This window comes from Castor canadensis, chromosome 7 (assembly GCF_047511655.1).
Source record: "Castor canadensis chromosome 7, mCasCan1.hap1v2, whole genome shotgun sequence".
Lineage (NCBI taxonomy): Eukaryota > Metazoa > Chordata > Mammalia > Rodentia > Castoridae > Castor > Castor canadensis.
The window spans coordinates 38897603-38922299 of record NC_133392.1 but is presented as its reverse complement, the minus strand read 5'-3'; the positions used below and the strand labels follow the sequence as shown (position 1 = coordinate 38922299).

Below are 24697 nucleotides of genomic sequence, written 5' to 3'. Positions count from 1 at the left end.
TGATGTAAAGACCACCTGTTATGACTGATCCACTCTTGTCTTTCCCTGTTTCAGTTTCATTCTGCGACTGAAGTAGTCAGAAGCAGTACCAAAGAACTGAACTGATAGAGGGATCCTTCATGTTGTTGTTCATTTATTACCTGCCTAGTGCTCATATATTATCAGTTATTATACTAAATAAGAATTGAATCCTTAACTACCTCTAGCTGCCAGTGTGATCTTAATATAGTGACAGACAAAAAGTTTGCATGACACCATAAAATCTGGGTATGGTGGTGTATGCCTGTCATCCCAGCTACTCAGGAAGCATAAATAAGAGGATTGTGGTCCATGCTGGCCCCAGCATAAAGCAAGACCCTATCTCAAAAATAACAAAGCCAAAAGGACTAGAGATGTGGCGCAAGTGATAGAGGAACAGCCTAGCAAGCTCATGGCCCTGAGTTCAAACCCCAGAACTGCCTCTCCCACCTTGATCTGAACTACCTTAATAAGGTTATAGGATGCATTGAAAAGAAACCACTTAAAAAGTATTCAATTCCATGCCTTACAAAGTTCGATAAATGTTAGTGATTATATATACTGCTAAATTGTGGGTTAAGGGATTATGATGGGCCAGGGTTTCCATTACTCTTACCCTATGAACAACTGATGGTACAAACTTTTTAATTTTGAATGTAATCAACATTTCTGTATATTTTAATAATGATTAAATTAAAACCTCTGAACTCAGCACTCAAATCAAGAAAAGAATACGACCAGCACTTAAAAAGCCACTGTGAGCCTATGCCAGTGACATGGCCCCATTCTTCTGTCCAGAGGTAACTACCATTTCCTTTTCCATAGTTACCTCTTCTTGTGAATCTTGGACATCTGGAAGAGCTATAATTTGACATGTATTAGATAATTAGCAGAAATAAGACCTCTCCAGTTGCCTAGTATACTGTAGGTTAGAGCCATGAGGGGAAGTGAGTGTCTTCAGCTGATTGAGATAGCAGTACAATAAGAGAAGAACAGGGGTCTCAGCAGCACAGTGGTGGGCCAAGCCAAGAATAAGGATAAGAGTCTGGGTGAAGCTCACCTGTTCATTTTATCTTCAGCTGAAAAAGAAGAGTGTAAAGGCAGTCAGGATCTTAACAAGCATCAAAAATTACTAATTCTCAGGCCACTTTGCTCCATTCTGTGAAGAGTGAATCTCTTATGTTTGGCCTCTGTGATTGCTGGTCCTTTGTGTAAGATACTTATCACCACACTTCTGCCTCTATCTTTATTATTTACTCTCTGGAAGCTTACAGAACAAGTTCTTTGTCTTTCATGATTTTGAAATTGCATAGTGATGTGCCTTAATGTACTGAGTGTGTCTTTAATCCTTGTGCTATGTACTTGGTAGATGCTTTCCATTTAGCAGGAATGGAAAATGCAGGAATTTTTTTTAATTCTTTTATTGATAATTTCCTCCCTTCTGCTTTTTTCTGTCCTTTTTTTTTTTTTTTTTGGATCTCCTATAATTCAAAGGTCAGACCTTTAGGACTCCTGTTTTTCTTAAAGCTTTTTCACTACTCTTTTTCTTTTTTACTTTGTATTTTGGAAAATTCCTCAAAACCTGCCTTTCCTTTTCCTCTTTTCCTCCCCTTCCCCACAAGCATCTTGAGCATGATAGGCAAGCACTGTATCCCTAGAACAACATCCACAGTCTCTTTTCACTTTATTTTGAGACAGGATCTCACTTAGTAGCCAGATTTCAAACTTGTCATCTGCCTGAGCTTCCCGAGTAACTGGAATTACAGGCATGCATAATCATGTCCAGAACCTTAGAACCTTTCTATTGAGTATTTTATTTGTGTTATCATGCCTTTAATTATCAAAAGTTCTTTCCCCTCTCTTCATGGTGTTGGACTCACCTAAGTTTTCTTTAGTGTTTTTGTTTTAGTCTCCAGCTTCCATATTAGAGGCGTTCATCACAAGTTTTATAATGCTTTCTTTTGGCTTGTGGTTAACAGTAGAGAACCAAACAGATGGTTGGAAGTTGAGGCATTGGTAAGGTTTGTTGACCAGAAGCATTACTATAAATTGACTAGGGTAGTCTGCTGAAACCAGATGTAAGTGACTTCATTATTTCTTCTTAGGCTTATCAGGTTCCCCCAAGAAAGCGTCTTCTAATCTCCTCTCTGGGGGAAGGGAGGGTAAGTATTCTGTTTGATGGAGAGAGCGGGATGAAAATCTCTTGATTGACTGATATTTTTCAGTATTCAGCACTTGGTTATTTGCTAAAATACTATAGATCTTATCATCACAATCTGTGTCTAGCATTTCCCCAGTCCAAAGCGCCTCTGTTTTACCCTCTCCAAGTAGTATAAATTTACTTTCTGCTGGAGTAGGGATGGAGAAGAGATGATGGCCTTGTGGTATAGAGAAGATCTAGGGAAGGATCCAAATTTTTTTTTCAATTTTCACCTGAGTTTCATATTTTAGTCTCCCCATTTCTATCCTCAGATCCAGTTTCTGTCTCCCTTAAGAATTCTGTAGTGTAAATCAAGTTATTTTCTTCTTACTCTATTGAGGCTTAATGTTCAGCTGTCTCAAGTCCTCTAAGTGTTCACAGATAGCTCTGCGTTCTAGCCTCTTTTTACCTTTCAGGCTATAGCCTTCTTACCTATTCTTTTTGTTCCTGCAGATTTATGTCTTTAACAATGACAACAGAACCTTTTTCTGTAGTTTTAATGGAATTTGGGGAGGAATTAAGTGTCTGTATTCAATCTGCCATTTTAACCTGAAAAACCTTCATTAATTCCTTTGTTTAACTCTGGAATATGAGATTGTGAGAGAGGACATGTTTTATACAAGGGCACATATCCCATTATCTACTGTGCATTACAATAATCACCCCCAAAGCTTAGTGGCTTAAGACAGTAGCAACATATACTTAATCCACAAATGTGTAATTAAGATGAGGATCAGCATCATCTGAGATGACTTGAAAAATGAGCTAGAATCTCCTGTAGGCTTGCTCACTCCCATGCTTGTTCGTTGATACTGGGTGTAGGCTTGGACCTTAGATGGGACTGGGGCTGGAACATCTCCATGTGGCCTTTCCATTGGTTTCTTGGCTTCCTCACAGCATAGTGACTGAATTCCAAAGGTGAACATCTCAAAAGAGAGAGCCAGACAAAAAAAATTTTTTTTTATGATTCAATATGCATTTTATTTCTTAATAGCAGTATTTCAGCAATTTTCCCACCTTCCTGTTAAACAATAATAACTGTGACAAGTCCAGATTTCGTTCCTTTGGTAAAGCATATAGATTCTGGAATGTCCTGAAGTTGAAACTTTGATTTACTTTGAACTCAGCTAGAGTCAGTACTTCATACCATGATGTAAAATTGAGCTTGAATTTTTGAGTCCAGTTTTATGCACAGAGTTGCAGCTGCTTTCATTTTCCCCTCTGTCTCTCTTTTATTATCATTTTTTTTAATTTCTGGAGAAGCATTAAAATTTCTTCAAAGAATTTCGGTTAAACAATCAGACAAAATTTTTATTCCTTTTTATAGCCTAGTCATGCAACATCGCTTCTAACACATTTTATTTATTAACAGAGCCATTAAAGCTGGCCCATATTCAAACGAAGGAGAATTTAGACTCCCATCTTTTGATGAAAGGGGTATCATAGGCATATTTTAAAGCTACCAAATCTGGTAATGTAATGTGTAGATACAAAGTAGGAGGAAATTAAGGATTTTACTCTTATTTCAGAAGTTTTCTCTCAGCATGCAGTAGGGCAGATCCCATAACTAAAATCAGACTTTAGGTGACATATACATTTTAAGTTTCCATGCTTCTTTAGTTTCTCTATTACACATCACTAGATAGATTACTCTGATAGAGAACAAGTCCTGCTCATCTTGTTCTTGAATAGTTGTAGCTACTTTTGATTTTATGGAAAGCACAAGTTTTCTTTTTTGGGGGGGTGGATATTCTAATGCATCAATATATTAAGCAGAGAAAAGCTGAACTGCTATTAATAAACCTGTCCACTAGCACCATTCCCACAATGGCCTTTAAAGTTCTTCTTTAGAACCTTGGAAATGACTGACCTAGGCCATTTCTTTCACTTTATATCAGAACTGATGTTTAAAGAGTTTCAATGACTTGCCTAAGGTTGACAAAGTTAGTAATTTAGCCAGCAGTAGGATCCAGTTCCTTATTTCCAAGGCTGGTGCTTTTCCATTGCTTATGATACCTTAGGGTACAGCATTTTGCAAGAGTATGTTACCAGGAGCAAACCCTTTTAACAGTTGAGAGGATAGGAACCTCTGCTCAGGGTCCTCCTGCTGAACACACAGTCTACATAGAGTCTGTGATGCTGCTGTTGCCATCTGCACTGGCTATCCACGAACAGTTTTCGTGTGACTGGTTAAAAATGTCAGCCTTGCTGAGCATGGTGATACACATCTGTAATCCAAGCATTTGGGAGACAGAGGCAGGAGCATCAAGAGTTTGAGATCAGTCTGGACACATAGTGAGACCCTGACTCAAAAAAACAGACAAAAACACAAACAAGCTCAAATGTATGAAAGAAAAAGAAATCTAAATGTCAGGTCTTCATTTTGTGACTGCAGGTCTGGAAAGCTACATATGATGTTTCTAACCACAGTCAGGCTATGAAAGCACTGAGTGAGCTGACAAAATTTGGCTTATGATCTCACACCCGTCACCCATATACAGTTTAATTATGATCTTCACTTTTTTAAATACACTGCCAACCCTCACCACAGTCCTTATTCTTCTTACATTGGTTTCAAGTGTTTTACTTAATGTTTCTAAGCAACAAACTAAAATTGGCAACACTATATTAAAAGAAAGGGAAAATGATTACTGCTTATCAATTTAGCACAGAGTGTTCCCAAGTATTGGCTGAATGAAACCTAAATGACAGGTTTTCACTGATAAATATATTTTTTCTTTTTTCAATGTATTATGATAGCCTATGTTGCAGACAGAGTTGCATATGACAGGATAAAGATTTTCCTGTTCTACTTATGATATCAGTTTGAGATTTAATTAATCTCCATCACCATAGATGTTGATTTTCTCTTTTGAATTAGATTTTAATAAGCCATCTGTGAGAGCAGGCAGGAAGCCTGTCTCTGGAAACAATGCCTTGATATTCAGGGACATAAGAGCAGCTGGGAACTGTTATTTTTCTTTTCTTAACAGCTGAATGTCACATCCTGTAGTTTGGCTTTCATTCACTAATATGAGCAAAGGATTCAGCCTTTCTTTCTGAGTCAAGTTTCATTAACATAGTATGTTAACATTCAGCATTACTCTTCAAGTTACCTCCTAAACTAAAAATAAATCCCATCTGGGCCTCTGGTTCTAACCTCCCCCTATAATCCTCTTGGTCTTGGCATAACTATTTCTCTTATATAATAATCTCCCCACTCTCAGGCTCTGCCAAAATCTACTTCTCTTACTAACTCACATTTCACTTTTCTTCTACCTCAGCATGGTATTAATAAAAGTGAGTGGGTATAAAAATGTGTGTATATGTTCATTTTGTGAATAAGTTAATTTAAATTTGATTGAGTCTGTTTGTATTTAATAGTGGGTGTTTATAACAGGTTGGGAAAGGTGTGTGGGAAGGGATAGGAAAAAGTAAGACTGGTGACGAGAAAGAAAAACTGTAGAGGAACCACAAAAGATAATAGTGACAAGACCATTGTTGAAGAGAGGAAATGACTATCATTTACTCCTTTTCTGATGAAATGCCTTTTTCTTCCCATTAACAAAAATTTTCAAACATAATTCATAAGAAATCATTTGTGGAAATACTTAATTTTACTTGCCAGTAAATTGAACCTCTGTCTAATTTGTGAGTGCAATATAAATAACTAGAAATTGGATATTTCCATATTTAGTAAAGGATCTATTTAGTAAAGGATATAAAATCATTTCTAGATCTGAATTATGGAAGAAAATTTTTGGCAGTACTAGGTGTTGATCTCAGGACCTCATGCTTACTAAGCAGGCACTCTACCACTAGAGCCATTCTGCCCATCTTTTTCACATTGGTTACTTTTGAAATAGAGTCTCAGATAGGTTCAGGCAGGCTTGGATTACAGTCTTCCTATTTGTGCTTCCCTGCATAGTTGGGATGACAGGGCTGAACCACTGCATCCAGCCACCGGTTGAGATGGGGGTCCCACTAACTTTTTGCCTGGGCTGGCCTCTAGATGTGATCCTCCCAATCTCCTCTTAAGTAGCCTGTAGACTTGAGCCACTGTGCTGAGCTAGAATTAAGAAAATTTAATAACCCGTTGTATATTGCCAGCACCATTGTTCTCTCATCTCAAACCATTGAACAGTGTTTCGCAGTGCAGTCCCAGGCTAGCAACATCACCAAAGAGCATATTAGAAATCAATTTCTTATGACCTACCCCAGAAGTTGTTAACCACAAACTCTGGGGAAGACCCAATAATTTTTGTTCAATAAGCTTTCTAGGTGATTCTGATATATAGTAAAGCTTGACAACCATTTCTGTTGAGAAAAAAAACTGACAATTCTGTATTCTAATGTGAAAGTTTACTTTAAAATATACTATGTAGTCAGTGTTCCATCACTGGGACAAAATATCTGAGAAAATCAGATTGAAAGGAAAAAAGATTTATTTTGGCTTATGACTTCACTGGTCACTTGGCCTCATCACTGTAGGCCTGAAGCAAGGCTCAGCATCATGGCCAGAAGGGCATGGTGGAGCAAAACTCTTAAGAGCTCACATTATGGCAGTTGGGAAGCGAGGGTAGGGGTGTCTAGGGACAACACATCTCCTTCAAAGGCATGGATTAATTCACTAATGAAGTTAGCGCCCTCATGATCTGATCATCTCTTTCACTAGTACCACTGGCTAATAATCCAAGCCTTCATTCAACACATGAACCTTTTGGAGGTGATATTTCATATTCAAACCACAACATTACCCCAACACTAATGGAATTTATTTTAGCCTATTAAAGTTGATAGATCCAAGACTAGATGCTTGAATGGGAGGGTGGATAAAGAAGGAAGGATACCTTATAGCTACATTACTGTGGTGATCATTGATACATACATCTGTGCTTGCTTAGTTGGAAATATATCTTGATTATGTTAGAGTAGAATTAAATTAAAATCTGTTCACCTTGCTAAAACTCTGCTATTTCTAAGTATGTGCATTTCATTGTTGTAGAATTTAGAATATGAGAAATACTAATCTGTTGATTAATCTGATTCTGTTTGAGTAAAACGCTGTCTTAGTTACTATAGCTTCGAAAGTTCTGTTATGTGGAAGAGGGCAATCCCTTTTTTTCTTTCTTTTTCTTTAGAAACGTATTGGCAAATTTTGCCCTTGTGGTCTTGCAAAGATCTCTTTTAGGATCAATTTATTAATTTCCAAAATATTGCTGGGATTTTTATGGAATTGCACAGAATCTATACATCAGTTGAGAAAAGTTGACGATTTATACTATTTAGCATTTCTAGCATAGACATAGTAAATACAGACTTAGTCTTACCTTCTCTTAGGTCTTTCATCCCTTAACAAAGGTTCATTATTTTGTCCCTAGAGATCTTATAATTTGTTCATTAGTACTTAGTACAGAGAACTTAAAGTCAAACTCACATGTTTATAGTTTTCTTCTTTGTAATGAATTTTCTACTTATTTCTTGCTTATGTTTAGAAATGCAGTTAATTTTTGGATATTGGTTTTTTAAATCTGTCCACTTTGCTAAGCTCTGTTACTTTAATTATGTGTCTATGAATTCTGCTGGACTTGTGTCTGATCATCTGCAAATGACAGTGTTATTTCCTCCTTTCTAATCCTGTGTCTTTATCTTTTTTATGTCTCTACCCATTGGAACCTCCAGAACATTGTTAAATAAAAATGTTCATAGTAGACTTGTTCCTGTTTTCTTGTTCCTACCTAAAAGAGAGTGCTTGTACTATTTCCCTATTATGTGTGATATTTTCTGAAGCTAACTTCTTTATAACCTTCAAATAGAATATAGGAGTTTTAAAAAAAAAACCCAAATTTCTTTTTCAATTATCAGAATATTGATAATTGTCAATAAGTTACCCACATGAGGAATTGTGAAGTCCATTTTTCTCAATTGTAGTGCCATAAAACTGGAATAATAGAAATTTAAGCATAGTGATTTAGAAAATTTTTAAGTGTCCTCTTTAATTTCAAAAAAAGAGCTTTGAAAAATTGTAACTAGACTTAAAGTTTTCAGAAAATAGTACCTGTAGGAACACTACATCATAATTTATGGGATAAGATTAAGGCCAGAGTCAAAAGTTATAGGCTTTAATGTTTTCCCTATGAAATAAAACAGTGAAAATTAATGAAATAAATATTCAACTTCCAATGTTGGATTGCTCTAGGGCTCAGTTCTCATGTTTCTTTATTTACTCTCTCCTTAGGAATCTCATTAATCTCACAGTTTTATTACTACCTATAAGTTTTAAACCTTTATATATTCTCTGCACTCAAGACATACATTCAGTTATCTACTGAACTTCTGCCCTTAGATGTCTAATCAGCATCTTATATTTAATGTCTAAAAGAGAACTTTGATCCACATTTCGCCCCCACAGGGTAAAAGCCTTACTCTACTTATGTTCTGCCTTTTAGTAAACGGCGCTAGCATTCAGACAGTTGGTCAGGCAAAATTATTGGTGTTAATCTTTGGCTCCTGTCTTAACAAATCATGCATTTCTACCTCTCTCAGCCTATCTTCCAACAGCATGTTGAATTATCTTCACATTCAGAATATATCACAATGTAACCATTTCTCATCAGTTCTACCATTCCAGTCTAATCTCCCACTGTCTCTTACAAAGTCTACTGCCTTATCAGATACTAGTAGATATCATTAAACTTGTTGAAATTGTGTGATATGTAATGTAGTGACAGACATTACAATGGAATCATAACCAACAATATGCCCCATTATATAAAAGAACTTAATACATGATAAAAGAAGTATAAAAATCAATACGGAAAGACATGCTTTCATAAATGTTACTCTGAAATTGGTCAGAAGCTTAATTTTACCTTTCATATAATAACAAACTCCAGAAATAAAAATAGTTAACATTTTTGCAGCGTTTACTACTTGTTGGACAGGATGCTAAATGCTTCACATAGACTATAATGAAGAGAACACAAATTAGAAGAGATCTATGACCATATGATCTCTAGAAATTAAAAGCTTACTAATCATAAAAATGTGAAATACTAAAGGAAAAAGTTGATGAAATTAGCTAATACAATTAGTTACATACTTTTCTGTTTTCTGAAATAGAAATTAAAGGGCAAATAGTGGATTCTGCTTCACAGCAGAAGCAGCATTGTTTTCTAATCTCCCTAGAGCCCCACATAAAAATGTAGCAGAACAATTATGTACCAACATTCAAAATTATAGACATGATTTACAAAAAAATTAGCTGATAATATCCACATAAGTCCCAAAAAATAAGCAGGAAACTTGACCAAAAACTTAAGTTCTCCATAGTTTTAGCTCCTGAGCAGGAGGTATCAGGAGAAAACACCAAGGCTATTTGGTGAAACTTAGAACAGTAGAGCTTCAAAATAAGTAACAAATGTTCATTGGACAGCTCAAAAGGCTGATTTTAGAACAAAGGCCAAAACTAGAAGGAATTTTATCCAGAGCAGGTGAATGCAGGGGTCCCATGCTGAGATCTAAATAGAGCAGTGAAACTTTACCCTGAGAATTCTCAAAAAAATAGCTAGTTCTCTCTTCCAGTTGAGGACCCCGTAGTGAACTTATAATCAAATTAGAGCAACACAGGGCAATAGAGATTAAAGAAAGAGGATACCTGAATGAAAGTAGAGAGAGGGATCCATCCAAGGCCTGGAAATCTCAGAAAACAAGTCTCCATATATTTAAGTTGTACATAAAAATAACAGACAGAGGTATGCCAAGTTCTGAAAGTTCAGAAATAACATTTTCAAATTAAATTTAGTGACAAAAGAATCATGGTCAAACGCTATAATTTTTTAATTCTAAATTTTTATTGAAACAAAAAGAATAAGGAACTAAGTAGCACCCATTTAGGCAATGAAACCACATTAGAAGCACATGCCCACAAAACAATAAAACCCTATTATTTCAAAATCTGCTAAAAGTACATTAAGAAAATGATACAGCACTTGAAAAAATAATGTAAGTCAGAACTATTAAAACTCAGAGAAGGGGATAGAATAAAGGAAAGAATTAGAAATATACAAATTAGAAATAAGCTAAAAGGGACACAAAAGCAAATAAACATAAATTCTGAAGAGAATCAAAAGAAGGAAATGTTTAAAATTTATGAAGAAAAAATAAAAATAATGTGAGAGAAACTGAGGGGGAATTAGGCAGAGAGTCTTCATTTCATAGGTAGTTAATACTGTTCTTGACTAGTTACATTATAAGCTCACCTTATAATAAGCCACACATTTGTTTTCTGAGCTTTTTTCTATATTTGTTTTATTTTACAATTAAAAGGTGATGAAATGTAACAAAAAGACAAACAATACACTGACAAATATTTGCCAAAATAGAAAAAACATGAAAAATTTCCTGCAAGGCTGTTGATGTAACTCTGGCAGAGCCCTGGCCTGTCATGCACAAGGCTCTGGACTCAGACATCTGTAAAGTTCATGCAAATTGATAAGAAAGTGCTAACATCCAGTGAAGAATTATAGATGACATAAATGGTTTGCATATTTTTAAAAAGCTAATAAATACTAAAAACATTCTTGACAATCTTTAGAAGTCGGGGAAAAAAACTGTCAGTTACCTTAGTAAATGGCTTTGGAGGGATGGAGATGGGAGGAAGCTTTGTACTAAATATATACATTAAGATGAGGTACAGCCTGATAGCTGTTGTGATGTGCTGGGGAGGATGGATAAGCCCACTGTGATAGGTTTGTCTCTCACAGGATCCCAAAGTGAGTGCAATACAAGATAATTTGTTTTCTGCTCACATTGAAACAGCCTGGCATTTGGTAATTTGAAAAAGTTTGTGATTAATTACATTGAATGCTTTCTTATACTTAACAGTGAGAGACCTACCACCAATTTGCCTTGATGTTAGACAAAAACAGCGTGTCTCCATAGATGCATCATCATCTGAAATGAAGGCCCCAGTCCTTCCAGAACCTATCCTTCCTTACCAGTCCAAAACTATGAAAGACTTTCAGTAAGTTTCAACTCATTCTTGTATGTAGACTACAGTCACCTACATGTCAGTATTTTATATGATTTAATATCTTTGTGTGACAATGGAATTTTATGCTGCCATGAAGAAGAACAAAATGTTACCATTCGCTGGTAAATGGATGGACTTGGAGAACATCATTCTGAGTAGGTTAACCTGGCCCAAAAGACCAAAAATCATATGTTCTCCCTCATATGCGGACATTAGATCAAGGGCAAACACAACAAGGGGATTAAACTTTGATCACAAGATAAAAGCGAGTGCACACAGGGAGATATGAGGATAGGTAAGACACCTAAAAAATTAGCTAGCATTTGTTGCTCTTAATGCAGAGAAACTAAAGCAGATACCTTAAAAGCAACTGAGGCCAATAGGAAAAGGGGAACAGGAACTAGAGAAAAGGTTAGATCAAAAAGAATTAACCTAGAAGGTAACACACATGCAGAGGAAATTAATGTGAGTCAACTCCCTGTATAGCTATCCTTATCTCAACTAGCAAAAACCCTTGTTCCTTCCTATTATTGCTTATACTCTCTCTTCAACAAAATTAGAGATAAGGGCGAAATAGTTTCTGCCGGGTATCAAGGGGGTGGGGGGGGAGGGGGAGGGGGCAGAGTGTGTAGTAAGGGAGGGGGGGAGGGGGGAGAAATGACCCAAGCAGTATATGCACATATGAATAATAAAAAAATTTTAAAAATATATATCTTTGTGTGAGAAAGTAATTGAATTTATGGATTGTTATAAGGTATTAGACAAGTATGAAGACAAAAAAGACTAGATGTCTAAGTTGAAAATGAAAACAAATGTATAAATATCAGGTAGGGGTTAGATATGTTGAAGCAAAAGAAAGAAAACACTGAGGAAGAAAATAAGTCAAAATAAGCAACAACAACAAAAAAAAGATAAAGGTGACAAAATAATAGAACCCCACCACTTAAAAAAATAAGAGTTCCACTACTATGTAATGAATAGCTGTAAAAGCTGTGTTACCAGTCAAAAACTTAAAATGCATAATTTGAAGGACTAGTGGAAACACAGAGTGTAAACAAATCTCCAGATGCTTGATTATGAAAAAGAGGAAAGAGACAGTTTTATTTAGAAGGGGCATGTCAAGAATGAACTTTTTTTAAAAGCAGGTAAATGGGAAAGGTAAAGCTGGATTAATATCTTAATCTAATTAAGAATTATAAATTCATGAACTACTTTAATATTAATTAACTGGAATGGATTTCTATATTTGGTTTCAGTATTTCACATTGTGTAATTGGAGACATTTATAAAAAAGAAATGCTATTTTTATCTGAATAAAATTTCTATCTATATATGGTTAATATATGTTTTCATTTTAGGGAGGATGTAGAAAAAGTTAAGTCATCAGGAGATTGGAAAACAGTACATGATTTTTATCTTAAAACATTTGATTCTTTCCCAGACTTAAATGCTGCATTTAAGGTAATAATATATAAAACAACATTTTTTATTCACTTTTTGTTTTAAATCTTCCAAAACAGATATAACTCTACTTCATTTCCTACCCAATATTGACTTAAGCAACTTTTAAGCATATATAAATATATGTATTAAATTTTTTAAATTATATTTATCAGAAATATTACTTAAGTGATATCTTAAATATTGCATTTATTTGTAGCTATTAATGCGTGACTCCATTCTTTCAGTTTTCATAAAGTTAGGGCAGTCTTGCCCTAATACTTGTTTTTTATCCTCAGACTACAAAACAGTAAAAAAAAAAAAATTCAAGGAATAGAGTGGTTCAGATATTGTTAAGAACAGTCTTTAAAATGTTAAATACACTTAAATTCTTTAACTAAATTTGCAGAAAGATGCCACTGCTTCATTTAATACCATTGAAGACTCTGGAATTAATGCTAAATTTGTGAATGCTGTCTATGATGCCTTGCTTAATACTGTAAGTATTGTTTGTGGATACATTCAAATGTCCGTGTCTCTTTTGTATTTCAAATGCAGCCACACAAACATTGTAAAAATCTGTTTGTAACATAATTGCATTAGAAACTTACTTTTTACAGCAAATGTAGTTGGAATTCTCAGAAAGTTAGATCATTTTGCCCCTCTATTTTTCTAATTAATTGGGAATTAAGCAGAAAATAATTTTGCATCCAGTCTTTGTTTAGAAAAGCTTTCAAAAACATACTTCTCTTATTCAGGAAAAGAAAGTAAGTTACTTCATTATATTGGAATTGTACTGAATCTATAGATCAGTGGTTCTTAAAGTTTAATGTGTATCAGTCATAAGCAGTACTTGTTAAAATACAGAGTTCCAGATTTAGTAGGTCTTGGGTGGAGCTCAAGAATTTTCATTTGTAACAAGTTCCCAGGATATGTTGATGCTTCTGATACAAAAACCACATTTTGAGAACCCATGCCAGGCATGAGGACACATTGCTGTAATCCCAACACTTTAGTGGCTGAGGCAGGAGGATCTTTAGTTCAAGCCTGAGATGCATAGCAATTTCAGGGACAACCTGACTAGATAGTGAGACCATGTCTCAAAAAGCAAAGAAACAAAACAAAACAAAATCCCAAAGGTATAGATAAATTTGTGAAGAACTGATATTCTTTCCTTCCATGAGGGTAGAAGTTACATAGATTTTCTTTAGACTCTCTCCACAATGTTTTACAGTTTTCTGAGTAAAGATGTTACATATTTCTTGTTACATTTATTTCTAGGTACTAAGTTCGTTTTCTAACTATAGCTATCACAACAGTGCTTTCATGTATTTATCTGATTACTTTGCTAAACTCATTCATTGATTTTAATTAGAAAATTTACTTGGATTTTCTCTGTACACAAAACATCATTTATGAAAAATGTGAATTTTGTCTTTTTTTTTTTTTCATTTTGTCTTTTTTTTTAATGTCTTGACTGGATATATGTACATGTTTGCCTTATTACACTGGCTAGGACCTATTGTACAGTTTTGAATAAAAGAGTTAATAGCAGACCTCTTCACTTTATTCCCAATCTGAGTACTTCACTGTTAAATATATGAAAGGGCACCTAACGTTTGTCATCAGAGCAATGGAAATAATATCACCCATCAAATTTAATTAAAAGTTTTCAAAAACCTAAAGTACTGGCAATCTTGTAGAATAATTAGAAGTTTCATACCTTGACATTTTTATAGTAAATGTAGTTGGAATTCTCAAAAAGTTGACAAGGTAAGTGTAACTTGGCACAAGCTCTTCGAAGACTATTTGGTATTATCTACCAAAACCAAGCATATACATACATTATGACCAATAATTCTACCCCCTAGGTATCGTTCTCTGACAGTTTTTGACTTGGAATTTTATTAATGTTTTATATATGCTATAAAAAAATTAAAATATAGAGGACATGAAAGAAAAAACCCTACGGTAAATATAAATAGAAAATAATTAAACCCAAATATATTCTAAAAAAACTAAATATATTTCAAATAAGTAAACTTAGTTATATATTGAATACTATAACCATATTTAAAATACTCAGAAAAGTAACTTTTAACCACAATATATTAATTATGTATCTTCAATTTAAAAATTCTTTTTTCTCTCTTTTTTTTTGGAAGTACTGGGTTCTTTGAACTGAGAGCCTCACACTTGCCAGGCTCTACCATTTGAGTGATGCCCCAGTCCTTTCTGCTTTAGTTATTTTTCAGGTAGGTTCTTGCATTTTTGCCCAGGTAGGCCTTGGACTGATCCTTCTACCCATGGCCTCCTGTGTAGCTGGAATCACAGGCACATGCCAGCCCCCAGCTTATTGGTTGAGATGGGGTCTTGCTAATTTTTTGCCCAGGCTGGGACCACCGTTCTTCTGATCTCTGCTTCCTGTGTAACTGGGATTACAAGTATGAGCCACCATGCCTAGTCTTTAAAGATTGTTTAAAACCCCAAACTGTAAACAAATCTTCAGAGTTTGGGGGTTTTTTTGTTTGTTTTTTGGTGGGGCTGGAGGTTGAACTCAGAACTTCATACTTTCAAAGCAGGGGCTCTACTGCTTGAGCCATACCTCCAGTCCATTTTGTTCTGGTTACTTTGGAGATGGAGTCTCATAAACTGTTCATCCAGGCTGGCCATGAACCACAATCCTCCCAATCTCAACCTCCCAAGTAGCTAGGATTACAGGTGTGAGCCACTGGCACTTGGCAAACTGTTGTATTTGGTGGATTTTTTTTTTCTATTTTCCTTCCTGGTTTTTTTTTTTTTTTGGCAGTACTGTGGTTTGAATTCAGGATCTTGTGCTTGTTAGGCAAACATCCTAACACTTAAGCCACACCTCCTTTAGCTTTTCTTAAGTTTCTTTCCTTGGTAATATGGGTTAACAATTCTGAAACTGCTTTCTGTGTATTGTTGCAGTAAACAAACAAGTAAACATATTTATGATACTGGGAGTCATGTTTCTCACTTTTGGAAAAGGGTGATACAAATAAGGGATGGAGGAAAACTAAAAATAACCCTGGTTTTTTAAATTGAAATGGAGGCATTATGATGAACTCATGTTTTTTAACAGATTTAGGGGTGTGTGTGTGTGTGTGTGTCCCCTAACCTTGTTTGCTAAAAAGGCCTAGAAGCAATAACACCCCAATAGCAGTGACCATTTCAGCATTACAGATCTTGGCTTCTAAAAATCACTAAAAGGAATCAGCCCAAGGGAAATGGTTAATTCCATGACTGACGCGGTGAAAGTACATTGCAAACCTGGAACATCTAGTTTCTCACCATTAATTATATTAGCTGTAGGTTTCTTTTAGTGATTCTTTTTCAAGAGATTTTTCTCTATCCCTAGTTTGCTGAGACTTTTTATCATGAATGTCTATTAAATTTTGTCAGAAAATTCTTTTGTATCTATCGATATGATCATATAATTTTTCTTCCCTAGCTTGTTGATATAATGAATTACATAGGATGATTTCAAATGTTGAACAAGCCTTGCACACCTTGAATAAATCCCACTTGGTCATGGCGTATAGTTCTTTTTATGCATCCTACTGTTTTGTTGAGTATTTTGTATCTGTGTTCATAAGCATACTGGTCTGCAATTTTCCTTTATTGTGATATATTTCCTTGGTTTGGGCACCAAAGAATAGGTTAGGAAGTTATCTCTCTGCTTCTATGTTCTGGAAAAAGTTGTAAAGAATTAGTATCATCTCTTTGTTAATTATTTCATAGAATTCACCAGAAAAAAACATCTGGACCTGGTGCTTTGTTATTTCAGAAGACTATCAGTTATTGATTCAGTTAGACCTAATAGGTTTAGGCCTGTTGAGATGATCCGTTTGTCCATGTATGAATTTTGGTACATAGTGTATTTGATAACAGCTGGGTTATCAAATTTATGGGCATAGACTCGTTCACATTAGTCCTTTATTATTCTGTTAATGTCCATGTGATCAGAAGTGATGATCATTTATTTGGGGCATTAGTAATTAGCATCTTCTCTCTTCCTTTCATGATTAGTCTAGCTAGATGTTTATTAATTTTACTGAACACTTTAAAAAAAATTCAGTTTTATTTTCTCTCATATTTCTGCTCTAAGTTTTATATCTTCTGCTTATTTCAGATTTAATTTGCTCATTTGTTTCAGTTTTCTGAGGTAGAAGCTTAGATAACAGTTTTATAAAGTTCTTTCTTTTTTTAATGTATTCATTGAGTGCTACACTGTTTTTGCTATATCCTACAAATCTTAGTAAGTTTTATTCTTGTTGTTTTACAAAACTAAACATGAGCCTGTGAGCTATTGTTCTTCTAGGTATTTACCCAAATGAATTACAAACTTATGTCCAACTTCCTGGCTGCCGTGAGGTGAGCAGCTTTTCCTCTGCCGTGAGGTGAGCAGCTTTTCCTCTGCCATGCCCTTCCACCATGTTTCTGCCTTGCAACGGGCCTGAAAGAAATGGAGCCAGCTGACCATATTCTGAAACATTTGAAACCATAAAGAAACTGAAGCTTGCCTAAGAATGTTTAATTAGGAAGTCAGAATTCAAACCCAGGACTTGTCCAGTTTCTCCTACTTTCATCCAAATGTGCAAATATCTTTCCAATAGATTGAAGCACAATCTTAAAACCGTGTAGTTTTCCTGGTTTTTGTTTGTTTTTTGGGCAGTACTGAAATTTTAACTCAGAGCTTTCACCTTGAGCCACTCCACTAGCCCTTTTTTGTGATGAGTTTTTTCAAGATAGGGTTCAGGAACTATTTGCCCAGGCTGGCTTTGAACCGCAGTCCTCCTAATCTCTGCCTCCTGAGTAGCTAGGATTACAGGCCTGAACCACCAGCACCTGGCTCCATGCAGTTTTCTTGCTGTAGTTGGATCATGATTTTAAAATTAATAGTGACTCATGCATTCATATGATGGAATACTCAAAAATGCAAAGAAGTAAGCCATCAAGCCACAAAAAGATGTGGCAAAACCTTTTCATATTGCTTGCTAAGTGAAAAAAGCTAGTTTTAAATGGCTATATACTAAATGATTCCAACTTGATAATTTGGAAAAGGTAGTAAAAAGGACAGGGGTTTGGGGAGAGTTGAAAGACGGGGTGAGTAGGTGAAGCAAAGGGGATTTTTAAGGTGGTAAAAACTATTCCGTATGATCTGTATTGACAGATACATGACATTATGCATTTGTCAAAACCCATAGAACTATACATTAGTGAACCCTAATGTAAACTGTAGGTCTTAATTAAGAATAATGTATTAAATATTGGTTCCACACTGACTCGTGTTACTAATATTAAGGGAAACTTTGTAAAAAAATCCCAGAGATTGTAAGTGGAAATTGTACTTTCTGCACAGTTTTCTGTAATCCTAAGACTTCTTTAAAAAATAAAGTATATTGCTAATAAAATGTTGTAGGCATATCACAAAAGCCAACTTGACCCAATGGCCAAATCTGAAGCAATTTGACTATTAAAAGTGATAATAATGAGTTATAATCACTTGTAAAATAAGAATCTTTCAGTCCTTACCGATAGAGGGTAGGTAGATAAATAAATGTACAAATAGATAGAAGTAGGCGATATGAAAGGAATGTAGACTAGTAAATACAAACAGAATGATAAATTTTTTAAATTTATCATTATTATTTTTTGCAACTACCATAGTAATAATTGAGCCAGTCGTCATCTTAACAGGTTAACTAAGTTACCACACTGAGAACTGACATTGAGTGCTTCTTGATGTGATACACTGAGGGGACCCATCATCATGAAAATCCCAAAGTAAGAAATACTCAGCAAAACACATGGCCTGAGCTCTTCAAAATGTCAGTATCATGAAAGACCAAAACAAAAATTGCTGAGAAGATTTAAAATACAGTTATCTTGGGAAGTGGCGAGGTGTTGTTGAGTGTGTTTTTGAGATTTGTGGTCATAAATGCAGGTATGTGGTCAATCCACACATTTGTTTAATTGTTCTACGGTCTTCCATTGCTCAGAGGTGGACACTAAATAGGGGGTTGAGCACGGGTAGTATTTGCCTTCTTTGTGCAAAGAATCACTGTGAGCAGCAGAAGAAAAAGGAATGCTATGTTAAATAAATAAACATACGAGGTAGGCTTAATGAATGTTGACAGATGGGCCTTGGAAGTCATGGTTGTGGTTTTTTTAAACAGATCCACATTTTATTTATTTTTTTTGACATTTGCCTTCTTCATATAATCACATAAATTTCTCTTAGGTACTTGAAGCTTCTAATTATGAAGCTTTTATCCTGTTTTTTATTATATGCTAAAGTGCATCTGTATATATTTTATTCTCATTCATTCTTATTTAAGATGTTATTAAGATTGTTTTTAGTATTTGAATCATTAAACTATAAAGAAGTATTATTTTATACTGTTTCAGATCGATGCTATAATTTTTTATCTGTTTTTAATTAAACAAATTTGTTTATACTTAATGAATTATGGGTTTAACTGCTAATTATAACCTAGTAGGACTAATATTTCAAATAGCCAGGTGTGGTGGCACATACCTATAATTCTGTCACTCCACTCAGGAGGCTGAAGTAGGATCACAAGTTTGGGGCCACCCTGGGCTATATAGCAAGACTTGTCTCAAAAAAATATATGTTCTGAACAGATATATGTATGTGAGTATATATATATATATATATATATATATATACATATATATACACACACACACACAAAATATATATATATGCAGGTGATTTTAAATTGGCAGACATACTACTGTTGAAGTTGTATTCTTGATTTTGTCATGTCAAGTCAGGGAAAGTGAAATTATTTTTCATTTATGTAAAACTGTTGTTGACCATCAAAGGACCACCATATATGTATTCACACATTTGTACAGTCTCATTGTAACCTATGTCATTGGTGCTCCCTAGGGTCCAAAGATGTAAAATAGGTACCACTCTAGGTGTCAGTCCTCAGTCATCAAGTCTGATTTTAATTATTGAGACACCGTTAAATATAATTAACATATAAAAGCTCACCTAAGTAGCTAATTCTAATTGCTACACTTTTTTATTTTCTTTTGCCTGCAGCCTCAAGACATTCAGAAGACAGTATTAAAGGGGATCATTAACAGCTTGTTACAAGAATGGAAAGGGTAATTGTAATCATATGTAACTAATCAGTATATATTATTACCGTACACATCCTGTGTATTTTAATATATGTGTTTTTTACTCAGAAAATATTTTAGCTCAACTATACTAATAACATGGATCAAAAAGGGATTATAAACTACTTGAAACAAAGCTGCTTCACCTGATTCTGTGGTGTGCATCAAAAAATCCCGGAATCTTTCTAACTTACATGCAATGTTTTTGCGCACAGATACACATTCTTCACAAATATAGGATGGACACTAATCAGCAACCTAAGTGAAATATGTTGAGCATTAAATTATAATAAAAATATCATCAAAAAATTACAAGAAATTAAACCCACTTATACTGTTTGATTCCCATGCCTGATAATTCATGTGGGTATAAATGACACTGCCAGTTTTAGGACGTCCTAGGTAAAATGGAAAAAACTTAGAAGCAAAAGTAATAGAAATAGGTTTTGAGAAAATGAGAACAAAATGTTCAACAGCCTTGAGAATAATAAAAACTTTAATATCTGAGTTTTGTTTTTCAATCCTGGATTCAGTTAAGGATCTTGAAATGTATCTGGTTGACATATAAATGAAATATTTTTAATTCAGAAAGTAACTTCTAGGTATCTATGAAAGTGTAGCAAGTGGATCATGAGCAGGAGAGAAACGCTCATCAGGCTTGGGAATAACAGAAGTTCCTGGTCAAATCTGACAGTGTAAAAATCCAGATTTTTAAATTACTGTTTAGAAATATCCAAAATATGATTCTTTTAATTAGAAACATACTATATGCATTTAAATTATGATTTGATCCGCAGACAATTCTACATCTATCACTTTAGGAATGGACCTGAAAACACAAGTGTATTTTCTTTCTTTAATGTATAAATATTAAGTAAAGATTATCCCATATTAAAACAAAAGCTTAAGTATTATATAATCGTTGATTGTTTATTAGACTCTTAGCCATTTCCAGAGTTAATCATGATATTTACCCTAAAATTTTGTAGCTATCCTAGCGAACTTACTCTTTACGTGTCTTCAGAACCAATCTACTGTAGGTGCAGAAGAACCCATATTCCTAGCATATTGAAGACATGTTACTTTATTTTCTCAGTTCTTGCAGAAACACTTATTGGTCCTTTTTATTTGATACTATGAAATGAAATACTCTTGTTTATTTTTTTTCTTTATTCATTTATTCTCCTCCCTCTCCCCCCTTCCCCCAACTCCCTTCGCTTCCAGGCAGAACCTGTTCTGCCCTTGTCTCCAGTTTTGTTGAAGAGTAGACATAAGCAATAATAAGGAAGACATAGCATTTTTGCTAGTTGAGATAAGGATAGCTATACAGAGAGATTCCTAGCATTGCTTCCATGCACAAGTGTATTACAACCCAAATTGGTTCATCTCTACCTGACCTCTTCACTACTTCTCAGTCACCTTCCCATATTGACCTCTGTAGTGTTAAGGTTACTGTATTAGCTCTTCTGCAGTGGGCACATCAAACACTTTCAAGTTTTGGGTTTCCTACCTTTCCCTGTTCCTCCTGTATATGTCCTACCCTTAGCGTGTGACCCAAGTTTAATAATATTACTGCATTTGTTTTAGATCTAAAGTCTACATATGAGGGAGAACATATGATTTTTGGCTTTCTGAGCCTGACTAACTTTACTTAAGATGATGTTCTCCAGTTCCATCCATTTACTTGCAAATGATAAGATTTCATTCTTCTTCATGGCTGAGTAAAAGTCCATTGTGTATTTATACCACATTTTCTTTTTTTTTTTTTATTCATATGTGCATACAATGCTTGGGTCATTTCTCCCCCCTTCCCCTATTCCCTCACTGACAGGGAAAGCTGTCAGTGAATGCTACAAGTAAATAGTATATAGGGTCCAGTCAATGTCCTGCGTATTTCTTTTTGCTTCTTTTTCTTTTTAATTGTTGTATTATTCATATGTGCATAGAAGGCTTGGGTCATTTCTCCCCCTGCCCCCACCCCCTCCCTTACCACCCACTCTGCCCCCTCCCTCTCCCCCACCCCCTCGATACCCGGCAGAAACTATTTTGCCCTTATCTCTAATTTTGTTGAAGAGAGAGTATAAGCAATAATAGGAAGGAACAGGGTTTTTGCTAGTTGAGATAAGGATAGCTGTACAGGTAGTTGACTCACAATTTCCTGTGCATGTGTGTTACCTTCTAGGTTAATTCTTCTTGATCTAACCTTTTCTCTAGTTCCTGGTCCCCTTCTCCTATTGGCCTCAGTTGCTTTTAAGAATACCACATTTTCTTAATCCATTTGTCAGTAGTAGGGCATCCATAATTTGGCTATTGTGAAAAGCACTGCAATAAACATGGGTGTGCAGGTGCCTCTGGAGTAACCTGAGTCACATTCCTTTGGGTATATCACTAGCAGTCCAATTGCTGGATCATATGGCAGACCTATGTTTAGTTCTTTAAGAAGCCTCCATATTGTTTTCCAGAATGGTTGTACTAGCTTGCATTCCCACCAGCAGTGTATAAAGGGTTCCTTTTTCCCCACATCCTCGCCAACATTTGTTGTTGGTGAAGTTTTTGATGATAGCTATTCTAATGAGTGAGGTGGCGTCTTAGTGTGGTTTTGTTTGGCATTTCCTTTATGGCTAGAGATGGTGAGCACTTTTTCATGTATTTTTTGGCCATTTAAATTTCTTCTTTTGAAAAAGTTCTGTTTAGTTCAGTTGCCCATTTCTTTATTGGTTCATTGATTTTGGGGGAGTTTAGTTTTTTGAGCTCCCTGTATATTCTGGTTATCAGTCCTTTATCTGATGTATAGCTGGCAAATATTTTCTCCCACTCTGTGGGTGGTCTCTTCAGTTTAGAAACCATTTCTTTTGTTGTGCAGAAGCTTTTTAATTTTATGTGGTCCCATTTGTCCATCCTTTCTCTTAGTTGCTGAGGTGCTGGGGTTCTATTGAGGAAGTCCTTGCCTATTCCTATTGCTTCCAGAGTATTCTCTGTTCTTTCCTGTACTAACTTCAGAGTTTCAGGTCTGACATTAAGGTCCTTGATCTACTTTGAGTTAATACTAGTGCAGGGTAATAAACATGGATCTAGTTTCAGTTTTCTGCAGGGAGATAACCACTTTTCTGAGCAACATTTGTTGAAGAGGCTGTCTTTTCTCCATTGTATGTTTTTGGCAACTTTGTCAAAAATAAGGTGGGCATAGCTGTGTGGATTCATACCTGGGTCCTCTATTCTGTTCCACTGGTCTTCATGTCTGTTTTTGTGCCAGTACCATGCTGTTTTTATTGCTATGGCTTTGTAATATAGTTTGAAGTCAGGTATTGTGATACCTCCAGCATTGCTCTTTTTGCTGAGTATTGCCTTGGCTATTTGCGGTCACTTGTGTTTCCAAATAAACTTTAGGGTAGATTTTTCAATCTCTGTGATGAATGTCATTGGGATTTTGATGGGAATTGTGTTGAACATGTAGATTGCTTTTGGTAGTATAGCCATTTTTACTATGTTGATTCTACCAATCCACGAGCACAGGAGATCTTTCCACCTTCTGTAGTCTTCCTCAATCTTTTTCTTCGGGGGTTTGTAGTTCTTGTAGAGGTCATTCACATCCTTTGTTAAGTTTACTCCTGGGTATTTGATTTTTTTTTTTTGAGGCTATTGTACATGGAATTGTTTCCATATATTCTTTCTCAATTTGTTCGTTGTTGGTGTATAGAAAAGCTAATGATTTTTATAAGTTGATTTTTTTATCCTGCCACCTTGCCAAAGCTATTTATGGTATCTAGGAGTTTTGGGGTAGAGTTTTTTTGGGTCTTTAAGATACAGGATCATGTCGTCTGCAGATAGGAATATTTTGACAGTTTCGTTACCTATTTGTATTCCTTTTATTTCTTCTTCTTGCCTAATTGTTCTGGCTAGGAATTCCAGGACTATGTTGAATAGGAGTGGGGAAAATGAGCACCCTTGTTTCATTCCTGATTTTAGGGGAAATGGTTTCAGTTTTTCTCCATTAAGTATGATGTTGGCTATAGGTTTGTCATATACAGCCTTTACAATGTTGAGGTACATTCTTTCTATTCCTAGTTTTCTTAGAGCTTTTATCATGAATTGGTGTTGGATATTATCAAAAGCTTTTTCTGCATCTATTGAGATGATCAAGTGGTTTTTGTCTTTGCTTCTATTAATGTGTTGTATTACATTTATAGATTTGCATATGTTGAACCACCCCTGCATCCCTGGGATGAAGCTGACTTCATCTTTCTGACATATTGTTGGATTCAGTTTGCCATTATTTTATTGAGGATTTTTGCATCGATGTTCATTAAGGAGATTGGCCTAATTTTCTCCTTTTTGGAGGTGTCTTTGTTTGGTTTTGGGATGAATGTAATACTGGCTTCACAGGATGAGTTAGGCAGTGTTCCTTCCTTTTCTATTTCATGGAACAGTTTGAGAGTTGGTATTAGTTCTTCTTTGAAGGTCTGATAGAATTCAGCAGAGAATCCATCAGGTCTTGGACTTTTCTTTTTTGGGAGACTTTATTGCTGCTTCAATTTCATTTCATGTTATAGATCTATTTAGGTGGTTAATACCCTCTTGGTTCAATTTTGGATGGTCATAAGTATCTAGAAATTTGTTCATTTCTTCAAGATTGAAATACTCTTCTTTAATCAACTATGCATTATCTCTTTCAGCCCACGAACAAAAGATGATCTTCGAGCATATTTTATACTTTTACAGGTAAGAGAGCAAGAACTTAGTGAAAGTTATTGCATTCAGATCTCAATCTGTGCAAGTGTAAGTGAAATGATATTAAACATTAGGTATCATTTTGGCAGCATTAT

The 24697-nt window shown here is 35.1% G+C and overlaps 1 protein-coding gene across 4 annotated transcripts in view; it reads left to right on the top strand.

The window, feature by feature from the left end:
- The window catches only part of Hectd2 (HECT domain E3 ubiquitin protein ligase 2), a 69090-nt gene that overhangs the window by 19362 nt on the left and 25031 nt on the right, over window positions 1-24697 (top strand). For all 4 annotated transcript variants that reach the window (XR_012449694.1, XR_012449693.1, XM_020169990.2 and 1 more), the window contains exons 3-7: window positions 11105-11243; window positions 12611-12713; window positions 13102-13191; window positions 19795-19859; window positions 24548-24593. Coding sequence is in view for 2 of the 4 variants with exons in the window: in XM_020169990.2 (XP_020025579.2) it covers window positions 11105-11243; window positions 12611-12713; window positions 13102-13191; window positions 19795-19859; window positions 24548-24593 (443 nt within the window). In the remaining 2 variants the exon portion in view is untranslated. The remainder of the gene's footprint in view (window positions 1-11104; window positions 11244-12610; window positions 12714-13101; window positions 13192-19794; window positions 19860-24547; window positions 24594-24697) is intronic.